Source organism: Dipodomys merriami, unplaced genomic scaffold (genome assembly GCF_024711535.1).
Source record: "Dipodomys merriami isolate MVZ:Mamm:240054 unplaced genomic scaffold, mDipMer1.0.p SCAF_2, whole genome shotgun sequence".
In the NCBI taxonomy this organism is placed as follows: Eukaryota; Metazoa; Chordata; class Mammalia; order Rodentia; family Heteromyidae; genus Dipodomys; species Dipodomys merriami.
Genome location: NW_027203381.1, coordinates 69,009,634 through 69,035,230, shown reverse-complemented (window position 1 = coordinate 69,035,230; position 25,597 = coordinate 69,009,634). Strand labels below are relative to the sequence as shown.

The 25,597-nt window shown below is 40.6% G+C and overlaps 2 protein-coding genes across 8 annotated transcripts in view; one reads left to right on the top strand and one right to left on the bottom strand.

Annotated features, from left to right (window-relative positions):
- The window catches only part of Wdr53 (WD repeat domain 53), a 13,291-nt gene extending 9,200 nt beyond the window's left edge, over positions 1-4,091 (bottom strand). Inside the window, exons 1-2 of one of the 7 annotated variants that reach the window (XM_070029939.1) lie at positions 4,058-4,091; positions 2,239-2,308 (exon numbers count right to left, since the gene is read on the bottom strand). The gene's annotated coding sequence lies outside the window, so the exon portion shown is untranslated. Of the gene's footprint in view, positions 1-2,238; positions 2,309-2,812; positions 2,901-3,180; positions 3,197-3,413; positions 3,501-4,057 lie in introns of those variants that run through there. The other 6 variants (XM_070029937.1, XM_070029936.1, XM_070029940.1 and 3 more) reach the window with 6 other exon arrangements.
- Positions 3,620-25,597, top strand: Fbxo45 (F-box protein 45). Its single transcript, XM_070029944.1, has 3 exons — positions 3,620-4,225; positions 14,074-14,430; positions 21,467-25,597. Exons 1-3 carry the CDS (start codon positions 3,914-3,916, stop codon positions 21,650-21,652), a joined length of 855 nt encoding a protein of 284 aa, XP_069886045.1. The 5' UTR covers positions 3,620-3,913; the 3' UTR covers positions 21,653-25,597.

Genomic DNA, 25,597 nt, shown 5'->3' with positions numbered 1-25,597 from the left:
AGCCAGGATTGGTACATTACTGTAATACTAGCCCTTGGGAGGCTGAGGCAGGCAGATGTCAAGTTCAAGACTATCTTGGGCACAACAGTAAGTTTGAAGCCAGTCTGGGCTACATAGCAAAACCATCTCAAGGATTGAAAAAAATTTTAAACAAAGTTTTGTGCTAGAATGGTACTGAAGAAAATGTACTTAAATTTAAGTTGAATAACGATTTCTTAGAAGTGAGTTGTCAAATCACTGTTTTTGTTTTCCTATTACTTGGACAGAAAGCCTAGCAAAAATAGGGTAAGTACCAGTATCCCCACATTTATACACGAAGTCAACAAGCTTCTCTTTTCCTGTACAGTAGCCTAAAGGGTCAAGCATAGCAATTAATCATATGCTACTATAAATTACTTTAATTAGATAATAGATTCCTTTTAACACCTAATGAGATCAAAGAGTGGATGAAGGCAGGTGGGGTATTCTGAGAACATTTTTTGAGAGGGTGGAGCCTCATGGGTGGCAGTTTTGAAAAGCTGGAAGGCAGAATGAGGGTCCTGATCATGGGGGAGGTGGCCAGGGGAGGAAGGTGTTGATGAAATAAAAGATTTGTAAAAAGAAAATGAGGGAGGGGCTGGGAAGGTGACGCAGTAGTAGAGTGCTTGCTTTGCATGCATAAGGCCCTGGGTTCGATTCCTCAGCACCACATAAGCAGAAAAAAGCCAGAAGTACTGTGGCTCAAGTGGTAGAGCACTAGGGAGCTGAAGAGCTGAGGGACAGCGCCCAGCCCAGAGTTCAGGCCCATGACCAACAAAAAAAAAAAAAAAAAAAAAAAAAGAAAAGAAAGAAAAAGAAAGAAAGAAATTAGAAAAGAAAGGAAAGAAAGAAAAGAGGAGAAGAAAAGAAAATGAGGGAGTGGTAAAGGTAGTCTTTGGTCAACTTTGAAATTTTATCTGGACCACCTGAGAGACAGTATGTTACAGAAGTCACCTCTTTGATGGGGCTAAACAACAGAATTATTGCATGGGAGATTTCAAAGGCTCTAGGTGTGTGTGTGTGTGTGTGCGCGCGCGTGTGCGTGTGCATGTGTGTTACTGGGGTTTGAAATCAAGGCTCTAGGGGTGCGTGTGTGTGTGTGTGTGTGTGTGTGTGTGTGTGTGTGTGTGTTATTGTGGTTTGAAATCAGGGCCTCAAACTTGCTTGATCTGCTTGACTGGAGTTTCTATCAGTCATGCCTACAGTCCAGCTTTTTGCTGGTTATTTTGGAGATGGAATCTCATGAGCTTTTCTACCCTGGCTGGCTTTGAACCTCGATCCTCCAGGCCTTTCTCCTTAATGGCTAGGATTATAGCATGAAATACAGGTATCTGGTTCCACTTTTGTGAGAGACAGAAGATAAAGGACAAAGTATTTAATAAATGATTTTAACACTCATCTAGTCATATCTCCACTTAGCCATTTGGGTTTTTCAAGTGTCCAGATTCTATTAAATTATTAATGTAAGTAACAATATATATTATATGTACATTCTGTTATTTTCTATTAGCATATATTAACAAGGGATTTCACTGAGTTTTCCAACACAAATACAAACACATTCCAATCAGTCCCTCCCCATTGCTCTCCTTTACCTTCCCCCCTTCCTTATACAATTTTCATACTTGCTGAAAATCCATTTCAACAATATCCATCCTCTCCCAACCATGTTAGTCCAACTCCTTCTCACTAGTATGCTTTCCAGCAGATAGTTTCTCCTTCTTCTCTCCCAGTCACTTACTGACCAATAGCATTCTCTGAGGATTTTATGCTATCTTCATAAACTCTCTCTTTTTAAGAGATAGGGTCTATTTTGTCCAAGCTGGTCTTGAACTCCTGGGATAAAGGCATCCTCCCCCCTTAGTCTTTCAAATAGTTGGGACCATAGATATTTGGTGCCATGGTGCCTTGCCTGTGACTTTCAAGCTGATTGTTCTGTATGGTTCTTTCTCAGATGGACAATGTAAAAGAAACCTGTCTTTTCAAGTTTCAACATTGGTTCAACATTTAGAAAGCTCGAGATCAGTACAGGCCAGGCTCCAGTGGTTCGTGTCTGTAATTCTAGCTAGGTCACACCCATAATACTAGCAACTCAGGAGGCTGAGATCTGAGGATCACGATTCAAAGCCAGTCCAGGCAGGAAACTCCGTGACCATGAGACTCCAATTAACTACCAGAAAACCGGAAGTGGTGTTGTGGCTCAAATGGTAGAGCACTCACCTTGAGCTGAAGTGCTCAGGAACAGCACCCAGGCCCAGAGTTCAATCCCCACAACTGACAAAAACCAAACCTAAGAAAGAAAGCTGAGATCTGACAATTGAAGTTTGAAGCCAACTGGAGCAGAGAAGTCTGAGAGACTCTAAGGAAGAATGGGAAGCCCTAAGTTCTAACTCCTGTACTGGCACTATAGTCAACTTTTCTTCCTAAGTTTGGGCTTTCTAAAGTTGGTCTTCAAATGGAAAACTGAGTACCAACCAAAACGACTGAAAGACCGTGGCACGGATGTTGCTGAGAATGTAAAGAATTTGGGTTACTGAGCTTGGTGAAAAAGGCTTCTGGGAGAAGGGATGGGCAAGTAGAAAACAGGTCACTACATCAGAATAAGGAAGTTGTTCGTTTGTTTTTTTACTAGAGAACAAGGAAAGGATTACACCTTGCCAAAATTTTTTGTTCAGGCAAGACTTCTTAGTACATAAAGACTGCAAGACACTGGATTGACTGAGATCTGTGAGCCTTATTATAATTACTTCAGAGTTGCCTTAAGAGTTACTTAAAAACCGCGTAAAGGACCTACTATAATGTTGAGCTACGTTGTGGCTATTGTTATATTCTTTTTCGAAGTGTTTCTTCAAAGGCTGTCAGAACACTTCGGAGGCCCCCTCAGAAAACGCAGTATGAGTAAATAATGCTGAAATTCTTTTGCTTCCAAGAAACCATCTCCAATTCCAATCTCCATGTCACTGTCTAACCGAATAAAAGCACATTGCCTCAATCTGCCTCCTAAGCAATGGATCTGAGAACACTACATTTTGACCCCAAGACATGGGATTTAATTAGTACTCAGCACATGGAAGTTATCGAAACTTTTGGGCGACAGGTATTAGAGGAGATTCGGCCACGTTACTTTTCAAACTCAGGCTGGGACAGAGTTCTGATAACCACCTGTAACTGGGGGGCCTAAGAGGCCCTGACCAGGAAAAGGCGACCCCGCTGGCCAAGTACAGAGCCGATGCCACTCAAGCCGGAGGAGATACAATTGGCTGGCAAGGAAAGGAAGTTTCATAAGTTAAGTTGGAAACAGAAGCAGGAATCAAGGGCACAGGGAAGCTTCATAGGAAAAGGAGCCCAGGAGAGTCGACGCGGGGCCGCTAGACGAAAAAAAAAGGAAAAAGTACCGGAGGGTAGCTCAGAACACACCAGCGCCCGCCGCAAACCTGCGCTTCCCGTTCCCCTCCTCGGCGCCCTGTGATGACCTCATTCACAGTCCAATCTTGTCAAGCACTCAGGCGCGGGGCGCCACAGCCGAAGAGTCACATCCGGGGCCAAGAGGAACCGCGCGTGATCTGAGCATGCGCCCTAGCTTTCGCCCTCACTCGCATGGCGGAGCCCGGGGCGCGCCGCGGGGAGGCCCGCCGAATCGGGCGGTTCCGGCGGCGCCCGCGCTGAGCTGCGGGGGAGGGGAAAGGGACGCTCGTGCAACCGGTGCGTCTGCCCTCAGTGAGGCGGGGCGCGCAGCGGACGCCCCGGGCAGGGGCGGGAGTGGTGGTGGCGCCGGTGCCTGACACTGAAAGGGGCGGTGAGCGAGCTGCTCGGGTCTGGAGGCTCGGCTCGGCCTCCTGCGCCAGGACGGAGGGAAACGGCAGAGGCGGCGGCCCTCGGGCCGGCTGGTGAAGTGATGGCGGCGCCGGGCCCGGGGGCTGGGGCAGCCTCGGGCGGCGCTGGTTGTAGCGGTGGCGGTGCAGGCGCCGGCGCGGGCTCTGGGTCCGCGGGGGCCGGGGGCCGGCTGCCCAGCCGGGTGCTGGAGCTGGTGTTCTCCTACCTGGAGCTGTCCGAGCTGCGGAGCTGCGCCCTGGTGTGCAAGCACTGGTACCGCTGCCTACACGGCGACGAGAACAGCGAGGTGTGGCGGAGCCTGTGCGCCCGCAGCCTGGCAGAGGAGGCTCTGCGCACGGACATCCTCTGCAACCTGCCCAGCTACAAGGCCAAGGTAAGGGAACCCCCGGCCGCGACGCAGCCCCAGGTTCTGTCCTTGCCGCTCGCACTGCTTTCTCATCCAAGCTGCTGGGTCAGACGCCTGTAGCCTCACCATCCGCCACCGCTCCAGTCAGTACATTCCTCTCCCCCGCTTCCATACAGATCTTGGGGATTGAAGTTCCACGCAACCCACTCCACTTTTTAAAAGACTAGTTTCCTATCGCTCCTACTTTCGCCAGTCTTTGCCCTCAGAGTAACCAGACGATTGTACCTTTTAATAACTATTATTCTTTTCCCTGGCCTCCTAAAAGACTTTTTTGTTACATTACATTCTTTCCGCTGCTTTTAATAGGAATTAGTTTCTAAGATCTTGCATTTACCTCACCTTTCCTAAGCTCTGATTTGTAATCACATTTTATTTCATGTTTCCCCCCTCCCCCTCATATTTTCTTTAGTTCACTATATTTCAGGCTTACAAGTGAATGTCCTCGGTCTTCTGCTAAAGAACTTTTGAGATTACAGGCTTTCATAAACCATTGGTACCGCATAGCTGTCATTCTGCCCTTTGTGACTATTATTTATTGGCTGCTTCCTTGCTAACTTTTTCATAGTTCTACCTTGGGAATGTCTCATCATCTGTTCCCTTTGTCATAAGTTTCTGAATCCTTTGTTTTCTCCTAGCTTCTTGTCCGTATTCTTTCACTGTCATAGTACAAAGTAAAATGTCGAATAACAGATTGTGGTAGGGCTGTGGGGATTCTTGAGGCCATGTAAACAAAGAGCCTTAGATATTGTTATTCAGTATCCATCAATATAGATGAAAGAGGATAAAGTCTGACCTGGAGTGTAATAAACATCTTTTTTTTTTTTAATGCTATAGTCAACGAAGGGTCAGAGGAAGAAGTCAATTATTTTTTCATGTAGAATGTGTGTTTGTGTATGTATATATTTAATTTTGATTTTTCTTTATTGAGACAGTCTTGCTGTTTGTAGCTCAGTCTGGTCTCCAACTCACCATCCTGCCATCCTTCTGCTTTCTGAGTCCTGTGATTATGGGCCTGTACTACAACTCCTGGTTTATTCGTCTATAAAGACAAATCTTAGTTTAATAAGGTAAAGAATAGTGTTATTAAAGATGTCAACTATTAGATCTATTGTTTTTCTCTTTAAGTTAACATTTTCCAGGAGAAATTGTATAATAGATACTTAATGGATACTAGTTGTAGTTTATAGAAGAGTGTAGAAGATTAGTTTTGTCCTAATTTGTTTAATGTGTGGATTTCATTTAATAATTTTTAATGGAAAAAGTTCCATAAGTTTACTTTTTTGGCTTAGTTTAAGACTTTTCTAGTAATAAATATATTCATGAGTCATGAATGTATAACTCATGTAACAAGTAATAGATTACATGCCTATGTGAGTCAAGTTTCAATAGAAGCAAAATAATATAAAGAAAAATGTCTTCCTTTGGTGCTTACCCTCCTTATCCTTTCCTTCCTTGAAGGCAACCTATATTATCATTTGTCTTGTATCCTTCCAGAGATATTTTTGTTTTCTTGCCTGCCTGCCCTGCCTGCCCTGCCCTCCCTCCCTCCCTCCTTTCCTTCCTTCCTTCTTTCCTTCCTTCTTTCTCCCTGCCCACCTTTCCCTTCCTTTCATTTTGTGCCAGTTCATGGCTTAGATGCTGTCCTTGAGGGTTTTTGTTGTTGTTTTGTTGTGTTTTTATTTTTGTTTTGCTCAAGCCTGGAGCTCTGTCACCACAACCACAGCTCCACTTCTAGCTCTTTGGTGTTAAATTGAAGATAAGAGTTTCATAGACTTTCCTGTCTGGGTTGAATTTGAACTGAGATTCTAAGATCTGTCTCCTGAGTAGCTAGGATTACAGGCATGAGCCATTGGTGCTCAGCTTATTTTAGTTTTCTTAAGCTTTTAGTATTTTATATACCTTTCTACTATGAACACTACAGTATTAGTCTTGTACTAGTGATAGATTCTTTTCTGGTGTTGCATGACCTTTTCTGAAAATCTTGAGGATGAAAGGGGTTAGATAGTCTAGTAGGAAACTCTTAAATGTGGTAGAAGAAGGAAAAAGGTATAGAAATAACTTTAGTGCATGGAACACATTGCTCCTTACTGTTAGATGTAAAAAGGTCTACTAGAAAATCCAGTGAAAGAAGACAATTAGCATTTGAGTGGAGAATTTATAAAGATGGGATGGATTTGAGTAGTTTGTGAAGAGGAAGTACTCTGAACAGAAGAACAATAAGAGGAAATACAGGCACCATGGTGAATTAAAAACACAAACTTATCGATGCTGTTCCCATTGGGAAGTTACTTGGTAGTGGAGGAATGGATATTAATTGAATATAGTTGTAAAACTATATTTGGTAAGTATGATAAAGGAGAGATTCTTGATATCCTGAGAGTAATGGAAGATTGGATTTAGGTAGGGAGGTTAGGGAAGGCTTTCTTAATACATGGCCTAAGCCATGTATTAAGAGAACATTTTAGAATTGAACACGATGATTATGAGGAAAAGGAAGAATGAAGCTGAAACATATCCAGCAAAAGTGATGCTGGTATGAGATAAAATGGAAGAAATAGTCTGGGGCCAAATTATAGGGAAGACATTTCCAAATATAAGCAATAGATTTAGGGACATATGGATTGGTAACATGATTATTTTGCTCTTTTCATTAGTATACATTATTTACACAGAGGGAGGAATTTCATTGTGACCTTTGCACACATTTCCCGAGTATGCCAGTCAATCTGATCCCCTCTCTATCGCTTTCCCTACCCCACTATACCTGATTATTTTTCTTTTTCTTTCTTTTTTTGGTTGGTTTTGGGCCTTGATCTCTGGGCTTGGGCGCTGTCCCTGAGCTCTTCAGCTCAAGGCAAGTGCTCTACCACTTGAGCCACAGCGCCACTTCAGGTTTTTGGGTGGTTAATTGGAGATAGGAGCTTCATGGACTTTCCTGCCTGGGCTGGCTTTGAACCAGGATCCTCAGATCTCAGCCTCCCGAGTAGCTAGGATTAAAGGCGTGCCACCAGAACCCGGCTTATTTTTCATTTTAAAGAGGTTATTTCTGATTTCACTGTGGATGGGGGCATTAAATCAGTTAGGAAGTAGGTAGTGAGGGAAATAGAGATAAATTGGCAGATTCAGGAAATAAAATGATAGAATTTGGCAATAGGTTTAAAATAGGGGTGAGGAAAAGGGAGGTGCTAAGGATGACTGGTAGGTATCAGACTTACATAATATAGGGATTACTGAGTTAGATTTTGCAACAGTGGCAACAAGTTCAGCAATGATAGATTAAAATTCAGTGGTTTTGAGACAGCTAGAAGTTGGAAACTTATGAGGTTAGAGGTTAGTGAAGGGGTCTAGGCTAAAGATCTGAAACATTTATTTAAATGAAGGAAAACAATGGTTGTAAGGTAAGCTGGAACTTAATATATCATTGAAGGTCTTTTGAAATACAATCTTAGATCTGTTGTTTGGGTTTTCAAAAGAGGAATGATGGACTAAATAAAAGTTGTACTTTTGAAGAGATTAGGTCTAAGAGATTAGGTCTATAACAAAGGACAGGGGTTAGTCTATATACCGAAAATACAGTATAGAAAAGAGAAGGATATGGCTGGGAGAACTTAGAGAACAATTGACATCTGACTGGGTAAGTGAAATGAGGGAAAAGGCAAAACTAAGGAGACAGTAATAGAGAAGAATGAGAACATATTTAGATAGCATAAAGGTGGAAGGTACTTGAAATTGGTCTATTTGGAACCTTTCTTCCTCCCTTCTCTTTTTCCCTTTTCTCCCTTCTCCCTTCCATGCTTTTCTCCCTTCCCCTTTTCTCCCTTCCCTTCTTTCCCATCTTTCCTTTCCTTCCTTTCTTTTCCCTTCCCTTTTTTCTTTGCTGTAGATCATACTCAGACCTAATGCTGTGTCACTGATCTATATCAAGGGATTTTCTTTTTCAAAATTCATGTTTTACATTTTACCAAATAATAAGTAGTTATCTTAGCCATACTTTACATCTAACTATAGTTCTCTAAATTTCAGACCTAGCTAGGTCTTAACTATTTTCTATAATATGAAATTCATGAAACTGAGATAGAAACTATGTATGTATTTATTTATTTATTTATTTTTATTTTGCTAGTCTTGGAGCTTGAACTCAGGCCCTGGGCACTGTCCTTGAGCCTCTCTGTACTCAAGACTAACGCTCTACCACTAGAGCCACAGCACCACTTCCAGCTTTTTCTGTTTATGTGGTACTGAGGAATCAAACCTAGGGCTTCATGCATGCTAGGCAAGCACTCTACCACTAAGCTACATTTCCAGCCCTGTTTTTACTTATTAATTTTGTAGTTTTCCATTGCATCTGAAATTTTCAGTATATATTTCTACAGAACAAGGACACATGGTGTGGGTCCTGGCTCAAGTGATAAAGTATTTTCCTAGCATGCCTAAGGCACTGGGTTCATTCCTCAGAACTGATGCCAAGAGGGGAAAGGGAATATTTAATATAATTATTATACTGTTATCATTTCTAAAAGGAAATTTACAATAATTTCCCTTCGTTCCCTCCTCCTTCTCTTTTTCCTTCCATCCCTCCCTCCCTTCTTTTTTTTTTTTTTTTTTTTTGGTCGGTCGTGGGGGTTGAACTCTGGGCCTGGGCACTGTCACTCAGCTCTTCAGCTCTTCAGCTCAAAGCTAGAGTGCTCTACCACTTGAGCTACAGCGTCACTTCCGGTTTTCTGGTGGTTTATTGGAGATAGGAGTCTCATGGTCTCTCCTGCCCGGGCTGGCTTTGAACCGAAATCCTCAGATCTCAGCCTCCTGAGTAGCTAGGATTACAGGACTGAGCCACCAGTGCTCGGCCCCTCCCTTCTTTCCTTTATTTTTTGGGGATGGTTTTGGAGTTTGACTTCAGGGCCTGGATCCATTTTGCTCAAGGCTAGCACTCTGCCACTTGAGCTCCACTTCCAGTTTTTTGTGGTTTATTGGAGATAAGAGTTTCACAGATTTTCCTGCCTGTGTTCCTGACTTGGATATTCTCAGGTCTCAGCCTCCTTAGTAGCTAGCATTATTGGTGTGAGTCACCAGTGCCCAGGTATAATAATTTCTTAATATTAGAAAATCACTGATTTCCATTTTGTCTCATAAATGTCAAATACTGTACTTTTAACTTGTTTATTCAACATCTATATAAGATTTCCATGGAAATATGTCTTTAAGGCTGTGTTAGTCTGTAGATTGACTCTCTGCCTCTTACCCATGCAACACATTTGTTATCATCCCAGGTTTTACTGATATTGTTCCCATAGTATTGATTAACATGCTTTTCTGTCCTCTGCGTTTCCTATAGAGTGCAATTAATTTAAATTTTTTGGCAAGGTTTTTTTCTCATTAGAATCAAGTTTATAGATGTGTTAGAAAATAATACCTGTATAATTAAATATAATATGAAGTAGACAATGGTTGGTAGGAATTTAAGAGAGAAATGAAAGAGTGAGTGGCCCAGGTTAAGAATAGCTTTATGGAGGTGGTGTTAGAAAATGTGTGGGAAGAGGAAAGCAGATATGATACTGTATACAAGGAAAGTAGAAAAGGAAATAGGAAGACTGATCTGGAGGACAAAGAATTTGTAGTTGATGTACTAAATGTGAAACTTATCAAAATTTATTAAAACTGGCATGAGCTGATAAAGGTGTTATTTTAGAATTTGAGGCGATAGAGAAAGGGTGGTCACTAAAAGAACATAGTAGAAGTCATTCCAGTGAAATAGGAAGATTTCATAGATGTGGAAGAGGTTATCAGTACTGCCAAGATGACAAATGAAATAAAAAGTAACAAGAATTTATATGACTTAGGAATATAAGGAAGTATTAAGTCTTTTATAATTAGGAATTCTCTTGATGTTATTCTCTTAAGTAGGTTTTTTTTGGGGGGGAGGGGTTGGTCAGTCATGACCTCAGCCTAGGTACTGTCCCTTTTGCTCTTTTGCTCAAGGCTAGTGCTCTACTACTTTGAGCCACAACTCCACTTCCAGTTTTCTGGTGGTTAGTTGAAGATTAGAATCTCACCTTCCTGCCTGGGCTGACATCAAACCACAGCCCTCAGATCTTAGCCTCTTGAGTAGCTAGGATTACAGGCATGAGCTACTAGTGCCTGACCCAGCTTCGTAAATAATTCTTCTTGAGTTATTTATTTATTTATTTATTTATTTATTTGGGTCCGGACGTGGGGGCCTGAACTCTGGGCCTGGGCACTGACCCTCAGCTCTTTAGCTCAAGGCGAGTGCTCTACCACTTGAGCCACAGAGCCACTTCCAGCCTTTTTTTTTTTCCTGCTTATGTGGTACTGAGGAATTGAACCCAGGGCCTCATGCATGCAAGGCAAGCGCTCTACCACTGAGCCACCTTCCCAGCCCCTTCTTGAGTAATTTAGACAATACTTGTTTGGGATATTTTTCTCCCTTATTTCCTTTTTTTTTTTTTTTTTTTTTTTTGGTAGTGGTGGCACTGGAAATTGAATCCAGAGCCTTGAGCCTGCTAGAAAAATTCTATATCATTCAACCATATCACCCAGCCTTTCTTTCATTAACTCTTACATTCTGATCCCTTAGCTACTTAAAAGTATATACTGATACAGATAGAGAAAACATAGGAATATTTCAGCTTTACAGCTTCCTTAGGAATATATGAGATATACCTGAAAATTGCTATGCAGCAATTTTTTAATGGCTAATAATAAATGAGCACACTTGATGAAAAGACTGAATTCCTGATTTCTGGGCTCCTATACTAATTAGCTGTTGACTTTTAGGCCTGTGTCCTCATTCCAGATTTGGACTAGTCTTAATGCTGAGACTCTGGAGTCTCAGCAATAAGTCCTAGCCTTCTACTGCTATGGGATATTTTTTAAAAATTATTAAGTGGGGGCTGGGAAGGTGGCTCAGTGGTGTCTCACATGCATGACGCCCTGGGTTTGATTCCTCAGCACTACATAAGCAGAAAAGGCTGGAAGTGGCGCTGTGGTTCAAGTGGTAGAGCGCTAGCCTTGAGCTGAAGAGCTCAGAGACAGTGCCCAGGCCCAGAGTTCAGGCACCAGGACAAAAAAAAAAAAAAAAAAAAAAGTGATGTACAAAGGTTACAATTCCATACATCAGGTTATCAGTACAGTGTATCTTGATCAGTGACACCCCTTCCACTCTTCTCCATTCTCTCCTGCTATCCCTACTTTCAACTTATGGTAGTTCAGTTCTTACCTAATGTACATTGAATATAATGACTACATTTGCTCAGCCTGCCTCTCACCTTTTATATGTGTTATGGGATATTTTGATTTAACTTAAGAAGGGATTGTTTATTTTTATTATTTTTGAATTTTATAAATTTTATTATAAAAGTGATGTACAGAGGGATTACCAATTCATAAGTCAGGTAACCCCTTCATTCTCTCCCAATTTAGTTTAGTTCATTTTCAACATAGCTTCTAAAGAGAAGGGATTTTTAAAGTGATGTAGAAAAGTTTTTGTTTTTTTTTTCCATTTGGTCATGGGGCTTGAACTCAAGGCCTGGACCCTGTCCCTGGGGCTGTTTTGCTCAAGGCTAGTACTGTACTACTTTGAGCCACAGTGCTACTTCCGGTTTTCTGATAGGAGGTAAGTCTCTTGTACTCCTGCCTAGGATGGCTTGAACTGGGATCCTCAGGTCTCAGCCTACAGAGTAGTTAGGATTACAGGCATAAGCCACTAGTACCTGCCAAAAGTTTTAAATTATTAAAACACAACAAATTGGGGAGGGGGGAGGCTGGGAAGGGATGTGAAGGGTAAACAAAGGAGGAGGCTGCAATGCTTGGTAAGAAATGTACGCATTATCCTGCCCATGTAATTGTAACTCCTCTGTACAGTATGTTCACAAATAAAATGAGCCGGGCGCTGGTGGCTCACGCCTGTAATCCTAGCTACTCAGGAGGCTGAGATCTGAGGATCGCGGTTCAAAGCCAGCCCGGGCAGGAAAGACTGTGAGACTCCTATCTCCAATAAACCACCAGAAAACCGGAAGTGGCGCTGTAGCTCAAGTGGTAGAGCGCTCGCCTTGAGCTGAAGAGCTGAGGGATAGCGCCCAGGCCCAGAGTTCAAGCCCCACGACCGACCAAAAAAAACAAAAACAAAAACAAATAAAATGAAATTAAATTAAAAAAAAACACAACAAATTGTTACTATTTAAATGAAGTAGCTATTTTTATAGTGTTTTTTGGAGCTTAAATCTACAATTATTGAAGAGTTAAAATAACTTGTCTTATTGGTAGTTTGCTCTTAATGGCTACAAGTCCTATTGGTTGAATTAACTTGCTATGTAGAGGATCTTTATTTGGTAAAATGAGAGTGGCAATGTCTCAGTGTATGAGTAATACCTAGCAAGTATGCTAAGGATCTACGTTAGTTTGTGGTTACTAAAAATTTTCATAAACTGTCAAGCTGTTATGACTAAAGTATTTTATTTAAAAGAGATTTTTTTTCAGTGCTGAGGATGGAAGCCAGTGCCTTGTGCATGCTAGGCATGCACTCTATCACTGAGTTATACCCCCAGCTCCAAAGTATAATTTGTTTTGATTATAGAATTATATGAAAATATATATCTCGGGGCTGGGGGAGTGGCTTAAGGGGTAGAGTGCCTGTTTGGCAAACAGGAGGTCCTGAGTTCAATCCCAGTACCACACACACCAATAAAAACAAAATGCTTTTAAAAAGAAAAAAGAAAAAGAAAAGGAAAAATGTACAAGTGAAAAAAAAATGCCTTAAGGAATTTCTTTATACTGATCAGCAAGTTTTACCAGTGACTCATGACAAATCTAGTTTCATGTTTACCCAACACACTCTGTCTTCCTCTGTCCCTGCATATTTTTAAAAATTTCTACTTACTTTTGTTTCATCCAAAAACATTTTATTGTTTCTAAAATACAAGGATTCTTAGGCATATCTTTTGATATTTTAAGAAGCCTACTTGATAGGCCAGGAAGGTGGCTCAGTGGTAGAATGCTTGCCTCATATGCATGAGACCCTGGATTCGATTCCTCAGCACCACATAAACAGAAAAAGCCAGAAGTGGTCCTGTGGCTCAAGTGGTAGAGCAGTGCTAACCTTGAGCTGAAGAGCTCAGGGATAGCACCCAGGCTCAGAGTTCAAGATCCACGACTGACCAAAAAAAAAAAAAAAAAAGTCTACTAGAAGAATTTATATAGTACAGTTTAGAATTTGGTCAGCAACAAGCAGGTTGGCAGTTGTTTGTTACACAAGGTCTCATTTTGTTTCCCAGGATGATCTCAAACTGGTTGAAATGGTCCTTCATTCTTAGTCTCAAGAGATGACTGCAGGCATGTATCAACATACCTAATTCCATTTGGAAGTTATTTTTAATGTATAATCCTCCTCCTCTCCCCCTATTTGTAGGGCTTGAACTCAGCGCCTGGGCACTGTTCCTGAGCTGTAGTTGCTCAAGGCTAGTGTTCTACCACTTTGAGCAACGTGTCCACTTCTTGTTTTCTGGTGGTTAATTGGAGATAAGAGTCTCATGGACTTTCCTGTCTGGGCTGGCTTTGAACTACAGTTCTCAGGTCTCAACCTCCTGAGTAGCTAGAATTGGAGGTGTGAGCTACTAGCACCCAGCATGTTGTATAATCTTAATGTTTGCTTCCTATCCTAAAACTTAAGCCAATATTTGGAAACACTTGGTTATTTAAAAATATAGCCTTATTATTTAAAAACATAAGCCTCAAATTTGGGTACTTTTCAAATTTAAGAAAAATTAAATTTGTTTTCTTTGATATGTTTCTCATCTTTTTAGGTACGTGCTTTCCAACATGCCTTCAGCACTAATGACTGCTCCAGGAATGTCTATATCAAGAAGAATGGCTTTACTTTACATCGAAACCCCATTGCTCAGAGCACTGATGGTGCAAGGACCAAGATTGGTTTTAGTGAGGGCCGCCATGCGTGGGAAGTATGGTGGGAGGGCCCTCTGGGCACTGTGGCAGTAATTGGAATTGCTACAAAACGGGCCCCCATGCAGTGCCAAGGTTATGTGGCATTGCTGGGCAGTGATGACCAGAGCTGGGGCTGGAATCTAGTGGACAATAATCTGCTGCATAATGGAGAAGTCAATGGCAGTTTTCCACAGTGTAATAATGCACCAAAATACCAGGTGAGAAACAGATATTTTCTCAACTGTAGGCCTTGTTGAAATCACACATAAATTTGTTTAAACTTAGAAATTTTTATTTAGCAGTTATGAGGTTTTTTTGGTTATAATTGTTTAAATGATATATATTGTTTAAATGATATATATTGTTTAAGTGATATTTATTTCCTAATACATATTTGACCTTGAACAACTTATCTTTGCTATAGATCAGGGGTTACCAAGCTTTTTCTGAACAAGACTAGGGTAGATACTTTAAGCTTTGCAATTTGTATGGTCTCTGTCACAGCTTTTAACTGTTGTTACAGCATGAACCTAACTATATTTTTTATTTTTATTTTTTGGGTCCGGTCGTGGGGCTTGAACTCTGGGCCTGGGCGCTGTCCCTCAGCTCTTCAGCTCAAGGCTAGCACTCTACCACTTGAGCCACAGCGCCACTTCTGGCTTTTTTCTTTTTGCTTATGTGGTGCTGAGGAATCAAACCCAGGGCCTCAGGCATGCAAGGCAAGCGCTCTACCACTGAGCCACCTTCCCAGCCCCATGAACCTAACTATAGATACTGTGAATGAGTGAATGTGACTGTGCCCAAGTAACTAGTTATAGTCTTCAGGGCAGATTTGGTCCAGTGACAATAGTTCACCCGCTCATCTCTTGCTTGAAGTTTTCATCTTTCCTATGTTGTGGCACATCCAAATCTTTCTTGTGTATAGGCTAGTACTGAGGCTTGAGCCCAGTAGACATTGCATAGTGATCAAATCAGTATAAAGTAACATATCTGTCATCTTAAACATTTATCATTTGTGCTGAGAACAATATTTTGAAATCTTAGATAACATTTTTGTTAGAGTTCTAATATTACACAGTACAATTTTTTCCTATCTCACTATAATTTTGTACCTACTGATTCTACTTATATTGAGTAAACTATTGAAATCTTCTGATGTACCTTGTCTTTTTTTGGTTTTGTCAGTTTTTGGTTCATAATTTAAGAACTGTTATTAGATGCCTATATATTTCTAATTGTTACATCTTCCTGTCTCTTGAGGTTTTTTAATTCTTATATGGTCTTTGACTCTGTTCATATTTTTTGTCTTTAACCGTTTTGTCAGATTTTAATTTTAGTCCTTCTAGCTTTTTTATGCTTAATATTACAGAGCACTTTTTTCCCCCGACTCTCAGTTTTAACCACTCTTGGGTTTTTTAGATCACTTTAAATGGATCTTGTTTTCTTTTTTTGTGCCAGTCCTGGGGCTTGAACTCTGGGCTTGGGTGCTATCCCTGAGCTCCTTTGTGACCAAGCTAGCACTCTACCACTTGAGGCACAGCACCACTTCTGTAAACTGATTTTTTTTTTCTTTTGGTCCGTCATGGGGCTTGAACTTGGCCTGGTGCTGTCCCTGCGCTCTTCAGCTCAAGGCTAGCACTCTACCACTTGAGCCACAGTGCCACTTCCGGTTTTCTTGTGGGTGATTGGAGATAAGAGTCTCAAGGACTTTCCTGTCCGGGCTGGCTTTGAACCGTGATCCTCAGATCTCAGCCTCCTGAGTAGCTAGGATTACAAATGTGAACCACCATTGCCCAGCTAACTGATTTTTTTTTTAAATTATGGAAACAGCTTTATTCTCTGAAGTATATGTTTTCTTGTAATAATAGACAGTTAAGTTGTATAAACCCAAACTTTAAATTTTGTCTCTCATGTGGTATGCAGCAGCAAAAGAACTTTTTAGTGTGCTGTTTTTGGTGTGGTTCCTTGGTACTTGTCCTGCCAATGTAATCCCTGTGGTCTCACTAAAATTTGGGCAGTTAATTCTCAGATTTGGAGGCTTATCCTTTCAGTAGTTCCATTGCACTGGAGTTTTCACAGTTCTCATTGTTCTGCCATTCCAAAGTACCCCAACAGTAAAACTTCTGTTTTGTGCATGTGTGTCTGTTTGTATGTGTGTTGTTTATATGTGTGTTGGTCCTGGGGCTTGAACTCTCAGGGTCTGGGCACTGTCCCAAAGCTTCTTTTGCTCAATGCTAGTGCTTTACCACAGCTCTACTTCTGGCTTTTTACTGGTTAATTGAAGATAAGAGTCTTAAGGAGTTTTCTTTCCTGGGCTGGCTTCAAAGTTTGATCCTCAGATCAGCCTCCTCAGTAGCTAGGATTATAGGTGTAAGGCATCAGCACCCAGCTGGATTTTGTTTCTTATATTGTGTACATGGTATACACTTCAAAATGAAGCATACTTGTGAATTTCATTATTTATTTAGCCAGTCCTGGGGCTTAAACTCTGGGCCTGGGTGCTGTCCTTGAGCTTTTGTGCTTAAGGCTAGCACTGTACCACTTGAGCTACAGCTTCAGTTCTGGCTTTTTTTTGGTAGTTTTAGTGGAGATAAGAATCTCACAGACTTTTCTGCCCAGGCTGGCTTTGAACCATTATTCTCAGATCTCAGCTTGCTGATGAGAAGCTAGGATTTTAGGCATGAGCCACCAGTGCCTGGCTAGTAGTATTGTTTTTGTCTGCTTATTTTTATCTCCCATAAAATAGTAATAACCCTGAGATTGATGTAAGGTTAAATGGGATAAAGACAAAAGTCAGTTACTCAACAAAACATTAACATTTTGTGGTTCTGAGGATTGAACCCATCCTTAGGACTTTAGGCCTGTCCCCAGCTCTTTTGTTTGTATTTTGTTTCTTTTTTTTTTTTTTTAATTTTATTTTATTTGTGAACATACTGTACAGAGGGGTTACAATTACATGGGCAGGATAATGCGTATATTTCTTACCAAGCATTGCAGCCTCCTCCTTTGTTTACCCTGCAACAATGAGAGTACAAGTTGTCATGTCCAAAACGAGCTTTACAATGTCGGTGGGGGGGGGGGAGGGGGGGAAGGAGAAGGATTGTATTTTGTTTCTGAAATAGGTTCTTCCTTGCTTTGCTTGATTGATCTGGAAGTTGAGAGCCTCTTGCTTTAGCCACTCACGTAGCTGGAATTAAAGGAGTGTGCTACCACACCTTGTTTTTGTTTGTGTATTGTTGGGAGCAGTGGTGATGATGATGATTTGGAGAGTTTTAGGTCCCTAAAATAGATTATGGGTTAATGAGTTACTTGGGAAAGAGAGGCAAAAAAAAAAAATTGCAGTTATTTGTGAGAATATCATGAAAAAATTGATTTTTTATTATAAATGTTAAAACTTTCTATCTCTTCTTCTTCTTTTTTTTTTTTTTTTTGGTCAGTCATGGACCTGGGTCTGGGCCTGGGCACTGTCCCTCATCTCTTCAGCTCAAGGCTAGTGCTCTACCACTTGAGCCACAGCACCACTACCTACTTGTTTTCTGGTGGTTTATTGGAGAAAAGAGTATCACGGGCTTTCCTGCCTGAGCTCACTTTGAATTGCGATCCTCAGATCTCACCCTCCAGAGTAGCTAGGATTACAGGTGTGAGCCACCAGTGCCTGGCTTCTACCTCTTAATTATATAGATTCAGAATTCTTTTTGTACATGCAAACTATAAAGGCAAGATAGTCTTCTTTCAAAATAGTAAAAGCACTGGATATATTGAGTTTCCAGTTTAGTTTAACAAATGGTGCTGCTGTTCCTAAAGCAATTAAGTGTTTTAGAGCAATAGAACACAAACTGTTTAATAAGTCCCTTTTATTGGGGGAGGAGGGAGAAAGCAGGGGGGAAACATGGGTCTTAGGCCTTGAATTCAGGACCTGAGTGTCCCTGACTTTCTTTTGCTCAAGAGTAGCACTCTACCACTTGAGCCACAGCACCACTTCTGGCTTTTTCTGAGTAGTTTATTGGAGGTAAGTCTTATGGTATTTGCTGCCCAGGCTGGCTTTGACTCTGATCCTCAGATTTCCAGCCTCCTGAGTAGCTAGGATTACAGGAGTAAGCCACTAGCCCCCTGCTGCATTTTTTGGTAGTAAAAATGATAAAGTTTATTAGGAAAGAAATACGAAAGAGAAGGGAGGTTGCATGGCACAATATTATGAGAACCACTCTGCATTTTTAGCATCTACAGTTACGTTATTTATGATTATATAAATTCTACATTGTATGTAAAACTGCTTTATAAACTTCAAACCCATTATTACTAGAGTGATTTTTACAATTAATGTTTTTGGGGGGTTTTGTTTTGTTTTGTTTGTCAGTTGTGGGGCTTGAACTCTGGGCTTGGGCGCTTTCCCTCTTCAGCTCTTGAGCTCTTCAGCTCAAGGTGAGCTTTCTACCCTGCTTGCACAGCACCACTTTCAGTTTTCTAGTGGTTTATTGGAGATAAGAGTCTCATGTACTTTCCTGCCTGGGCTGGCTTTGAAACGTGATCCTCAGATCTCAGCCTTCTGAGTAGCTAGGATTGCAGGCATGAGTCACCGATGCCCCGCTACTCCTAGCTTTTTTACGCCCGGCTCAATTAATGTTATTTTAACCTTTTTTATGTTACAAAAATTATTTTATGCTGGATTCTGGTGGCTCACACCTGTAATCCTAGCTACTCAGGAGGCTGAGATCTGAGGATCGTTGTTCAAAGCCAGCCCAGGCAGCAAAGTCTGTGAGACCCTTATCTCCAATTAACCACCAGAAAACCAGGAGTGGTGCTGTGGCTCAAGTGGTAGAGCACTAGCCTTGAGCTGAAGGGCTCAGGGACAAGGGCCCAGGCCCAGAGTTCACCCACAGCTTCCCCTCCCCCCCTCAAAAAAAATTGTGCCAGTCCTGGGGCTTGAACCTGAGCTTTTATTCTCAAGGCTAGTCCTCTGCCACCTGAGCTCCCTTTCTGGCTTTTTGATGGTTCATTGGAGAGAAGAGTCTCATGGGCTTTCCTGCCCAGGCAGACTTTGAACCACAATTCTCAGACCTCAGCCTCCTGAGTAGCCAGGATGAACCACTGGAGGCAGCACCTGTTGTTGTTGTTGTTGTTTCTCCCCTTTAAGCTAGGGCAATACTAGAGTTTGAATTCAGAGCCTTACACTAGCTAGGCTCGAGCAATACCACTGATCCATCCCTCCAGCTCTGTGTGTATGTGTGTGTGTGTTTGTGTGTTATTTAGGATAGAACCTCCTCTTCCTCCTCCTCCTCTTCTTCCTCCTCCTCCTCCTCCTCCTCCCTCTCTTCCCTCCTTTCCCTCTTCTCCCCCTCTTCTCCCACCGTCTCCTCCTCCTCCGTCTTCTCCTCCTCCCTCTCTTCCTCCTCTCTTCTCCCCTTCTCTTCTTCCTTCCCCTCTTCGTTCGATCCACCCCCCTTCTTTCCTGCCCAGGCTGGCTTCAAATCCAATCATCAGATCTTAGCCTCCTGAGTAGTTAGGATTACAGGCATGAGTCACCAGTGCATACAGGTTCAAGCTGAACTGCTCCAATTTACCTTCTGTGGTCATTTGGGCTTACGTGTTTTTTTTTTTTTTTTTTTGGTCCAGTCGTGGGGCCTGAACTCTGGGCCTGGGCGCTGTCCCTCAGCTCTTCAGCTCAAGGCTAGCACTCTACCACTTGAGCCATAGCACCACTTCCGGCTGTTTTTTTTCTTTTTGCTTATGTGGTGCTGAGGAATCAAACCCAGAGCTTCACGCATGCAAGGCAAGCGCTCTACCACTGAGCCACCTTCCCAGCCCTTGGGCTTATTTGTTTCACCTGGCTTGGCATCAGAATCTTTCTCACCCCAACCCCTCAAATAGCTAAGATTATAGGCTTGAGACATGGGTGCTGGGCTTTGTCATTCTAATTATTTTTAAGCATTCAGTTAAATGGAATTAAACACATTTACAATATATAATCATAACACTATAGCCAAAACATCCTTCATCCTCAATATAAACTTGTTACTCACTAAACAGTAACTCCCCATGTCTCCTGTTCCCCAGCCCCTGGAAATCTATATTCTATTTGTGTCTCTGGTTATACTAAGAACTTCATATAAATGGAATCAATGTAAAGACAATATTTGTCTTTTTATGTCTGGCTTATTTTATTTAGCATAATGTGTTGTAACAGGTTAACATTTCTTTTTCTCTCTACTATTACATTATATGTAAATGCTATAGTAATTTTCAAAGACAATTTAGGTAGACTTTTTATAGTAAAATATACCAAGTTGTAGAAAAGCCTTTAAGTGAAGAACAAGGAAAAATGTAAGGGCTGTTCAGGGGAACATTTGAGATGCTTATAACTAAATGTAGATCTTATATGAGTTAAAAAAAAAATGATCAGGGGCTGGGAATGTGGCTTAGTGGTAGAGTGCTTGCCTAGCAGGCATGAAGCCCTGGGTTCGATTCCCTGGTACCACATACACAGAAAAGGCCAGAAGTGGCGCTGTGGCTCAAGGGCTAGCCTTGAGCATAGAGAGACTCAGGGACAGTGCCCAGGCCCTGAGTTCAAGCCCCAGGACTGGCAAAAAAAAAAAAAAAGATCAGAGTAAGAGTGAGCATTTGTGGAAAGAATGAAGTGTGTTAGTTATTTCTCCTAGATGGTTTCCCCTGGCCAAAAAGTTTTCCTGAGCCAGGTGCCTGTGGTTTATGCCTGTAATCATAGCTACTCAGGAGGCTGAGATCTGAGGATCACTGTTCAAATCCAGCCCCGGCAAGGAAAGTCCGTGAGACTGTTATCTCCAATAAACCACTAGAAAACCGGAAGTGGCGCTGTGGCTCAAGTGGTAGAACGCTCGCCTTGAGCTGAAGAGCTAAGGAATAGCACCCAAGCCCAGATTTCAAGCCCCACAACCGACCAAAAAAAAAAAAAAAAAAAAGAAAGGTTTTTCTTTCTAGATAGCTTTTTTTTTTTTTTGGTCATGGGGCCTGAACTCTGGGCCTGGGCGCTGTCCTACTACTGGAGCCACAGCGCCACTTCCTGCTTTTTCTGCTTATGTGGTGCTGAGGAATTGAACCAGGGCCTCATGCATGTGAGACAAGCACTCTACTACTGAGCCACCTTCCCAGCCCCTCTAGATAGCTTTTAAGATATATATTCTTAATTATGTTTTCAACTTCTTAATTGGTGTCATTTTTTTTTTTCTGGCTGTGCCTTTGGTGGATTTTCTTCTAACTTTATGTAATGTCTGTTTACAGATAGGAGAAAGAATCCGAGTCATCTTGGACATGGAAGATAAGACTTTAGCATTTGAACGTGGATATGAGTTCCTGGGGGTGGCCTTCAGAGGACTTCCAAAAGCCTGCTTATATCCTGCAGTTTCTGCTGTATATGGCAACACAGAAGTGACTTTGGTTTACCTTGGAAAACCTTTGGATGGATGACAGTGGCTTTTTTGGGTTGAAAGACAGAGTAGAGGAGACCTACTTGTGGAAAGTAGAATCATGAAGTGACAGTCATGTGTGCATGTCCAAGAAACATCCTGAAAACACATGAAGTTTAAACTGGAGAAGCAACTCTACAGCAGAGATTATCTTAGTGTTTCCTCTTTCCACTGGGCCAGAATAATCCTCAGGGTTGCAGTTGGTTGAGTGGGCAGTTAACATATGCATGTTACAACAGATTTATCTCCTAAGTTGTCAATGTGTTCTTTCCAGCGTTAAAGGTGAGATGTTAGAGGTGCTGTAAAAGGGATAAGATAAGGAAAAACAAGATTTTTAAGTAGTTTGTTTGTGAAGAAAGATTGATTCCATCTTACAACTGCCTGTTCTTTCTCCAGTCTCCAGTCCTTTTTTTTTCCCCCCCAGCCAGCTTGACTATTAGATAAGTATGAAACTGGTTGGGGTTTATTTAATATTTTTAATATATTGAGAAGCATGGTCTGCCTGGACTGCACTTCTCTAGCAATGAGAAATAAAATTGTGCAGCTATTTTAAAAGTTGTATATACAATATGTGTGTAAAAAAAAAAAAAAGGACAAAGGGTTGCTTTGTTCTAGTTAAATTTCTTAAATAAACAGACCACTACATGGTACAAAATTAGAATAATATTCGGGGAAAATTGGGTAACCATAAAGAAGAGGACTTTAAGAGGACATGTGTTGTGTTGGCTCATTTTGTGTTATTTTTGGTTTACAGTTCCTATAGTTATTACAGTTGTCTTTAAAAAAACAAAAACAAAAAAACCCCAACCAGCATCATGATAATGGTAAAGATTCCTCACCTCCTGACTTAAGATTGAGGGAAGGTAATTCTTCTAATTATACCTATATCAGTAAAGATTATTCTAAAACATAATAGTAATATTCATCTTTTGGTACCTGGTTTCATTTTTTGGCTTTCTGAGAAAGTGTCTCATTTTACAGGACAATGCTATGTGCTCTTATAGTCCTCAAATATGAGAGCTGTTTGCCATAAACCGTAGGAAAAGAAATGGTTAATGGTTCTTTCATTTTCTAACTTTATAATGGTGTAGATGTTGTCAGATAATCTTAATTTAATATTGTTTACAACAAGCAACAGTCTAAGCCTCAAACTCTTCATTGGGGCTATCAAGAAAATGTTTACTCACCCATATGAAATAGCGCCAACCTGAGCTCAGGTTAAGAATATTCTTAATCTCATTATAGGTAATTGCTCCCATGGGACTTGAAATACAACACATTGTGCTGAAAATTTAGGGTTGGCAATATTTTGAAAGTTGTACTGGAGAAGAGGTTAACATTTCCTATTTTACCTGATAAATCTTATCTCTTCACTAACTCTTGAGTTAATAATCCAACACATAAGAGCTGAGATTTTTCTTTTGTTAGAAGAGAAACATCTTTCTGTGTGAAAGTATAAATTGTATGGTTTCAGATACATAAGAATTGATCAAAGCAAGTGAAATCTTTGTACTTTTTAGATTATTGCTCTATTTATATTTTGCTTTAAATCTAACAAAATTAGGGACAGCAAGCAGCTTGCTGGGGTTCTTGGGTTGCTCCTAGACAGTTAAAATGAACAATACTCCTATGAAGCAGGAGATTTCAGCCATAGAACAAAAATTTGTTGTTGCTACCTGAAAGGTTTACAAGTATTTATTATGTTTCTGGTCCATTGCTTGAAAAGTGAAATTTGTTATTTCCTTTTGATAGCCCTATCAAGAAGAAACTTAGTTGTATAGAGTGAAGTTGTATGTTAAATGTATTTGAGACTGTAGTTGACACAGAAATTGATTTTTCAACTCAACTCAATTTGATGAGATGTAAAATTTGACTAACGATGAGAACTGGGTCAGGATGAAAAATGACTGTTTAGACAATGATGAAGTCCTTTAAATACTTGTTGCATTTTCAGGTTGTGATGCAGCCAATTTCAAGAGCTTTTGCTGATAATTTCATTTGTAACTTCTGTTTGTCCCATTAGTAAACATTTGTAACCTGGTCTTGAAGGTGCTGATTGGAAAAACATATAGCAAACACATAGGTGTTTAATACTGAACCTAGGATCAGATAATTGCCTGACTATTTAACAAGCCATTTGGATCTCAAAGATTTGAATTTGCAAGTTTTATAAAATAGAAGTTGCTAGTTAGTGTGAACATTGGGGGAAATGAAGAGCCTTCATTTATAACCTGATAAATGACTGGTTACTAGAGACTAATAGCAGCTATCCAGATTATTAAAACGAACTGTTCAATGTTCAAGGAAATCCCTTTTTTCATTGGTGCTGAGAGCATTTAAGTAGAAGACAGTTGCACCTGAAGGTGGTATGTAACTCACCCTAAATCATTGCTTCTCAACCTTGGCTGTGCTTTGGAATCACTTCAAAATACGTTTTTAAAAATATTTATGCGCAGATCCCATGCCATAGTTTCTGATGGTGGTTTGGGATATGACCTGACCATAAGGATTTTTTTTTTAACTTTCTGATGGTGTCAGTATGACATTGAGAACAGTTGATCTAAAATTCACATAGGATTTTCTTATCTGCAAAACAAAATTCTTGCTCCCTCCCTTCACTACCTCACAAAGATACTGAAGGTAAAGGAAAAAGTAATGGGAAAGTGTGCTGTGAACAAAAAGTACTATTGGGAGACAGTAGCACTTTCAGCCACAACAATGATCAGGAAAAAATGTGCAATCCAATTTACAGTGTTGCCTTGGGAGACAGGGAGCATTCCTTTGGTTCTTTAATGAAGCATGCAGATGTGGAAGCAGACATTACTATTCCTCTGAATCATACTATGGTCTTCTGTTGTACTCAAGATCAGCTGTTTTAATTATCTGGTTTGACGTAGGAAGGAAGAAATATTAAGGGGGAAGCCTGTAATGTTCATTGCTCATAATTCATTAAAATTTTTTCGTACAAGGAATTCTGTGGTTTAGAAATCATTTCATAGTTGCCATTACAGTTTCATTGTTTGACTTTTCAGTGTTCAGCTGTTTATTTCATCTTATTCCTGTAAGTTTAAATACAGATTTGATTATATACCTAAAGCAAGAGGGCTTTGCTCAGTTGAGTGTTTGAAATTGTGTCTCAATGATTAGGCATCTTTTTCTCTTTAGATAAAACTTGATTAGGGAGCTTTAAAATTAACAAAGACCCAAACCCTACTGAATTTATCATTTTAACTCCGTAAAGTACTGTTTATATAGATTGTAATATTAGAATTTTTAAATTGTTTTAAGAAATGAGCATTGTTTTAAGAGATAGAAGCTTAAAGAGTTTTAAATATTAATGTTGAACCCAAGACCACATAATTGGGACTGTGGGATCTAGGACCACTTTGAAGCCTTGTATATTAGGAAAGAATAGTCCATACCCAACCCAGATGTTGTCCTCAGAAAGCATTCTGCATATGCTCTAGCTGAATGTAATTGCTTCTTTGACATTGTTCTTATTTTATATTTTATCTGTACTAACTCATATTGTGTGACTTGTACCTTGTACAAAATATTTATATTTATTGATTATTTATTGGTGTCTTAGCTCCCTTACATTAGGATGGGACCTTTGATGGACTTATCTTTGTGCTCACATCTCTAAGCTCAGTAGGAAGGTGCCCACATAGATGCTGTGGAACAGACAAAAGCTCCTCTAAACTTATAGGAACAAAGACAGGTGAGAAAGACATTCTCTGCCGTAGGTCAAGGAACAAGGAAGTTAAGGGATGCAAAGCTGAGGCTAGCAAAGAAATAATTACTACAGATGCATTTTAGCCATTCCTCTTTATTTACAAATATTGTAGATTTCATATTTGTTTAGAATTGAAGTTAGAATTCTGTATTTTAATTTTTTGGGATTCTGTTGTTTTGCTTTAGTTTCCTAATAAAAAGTTAAAACAAA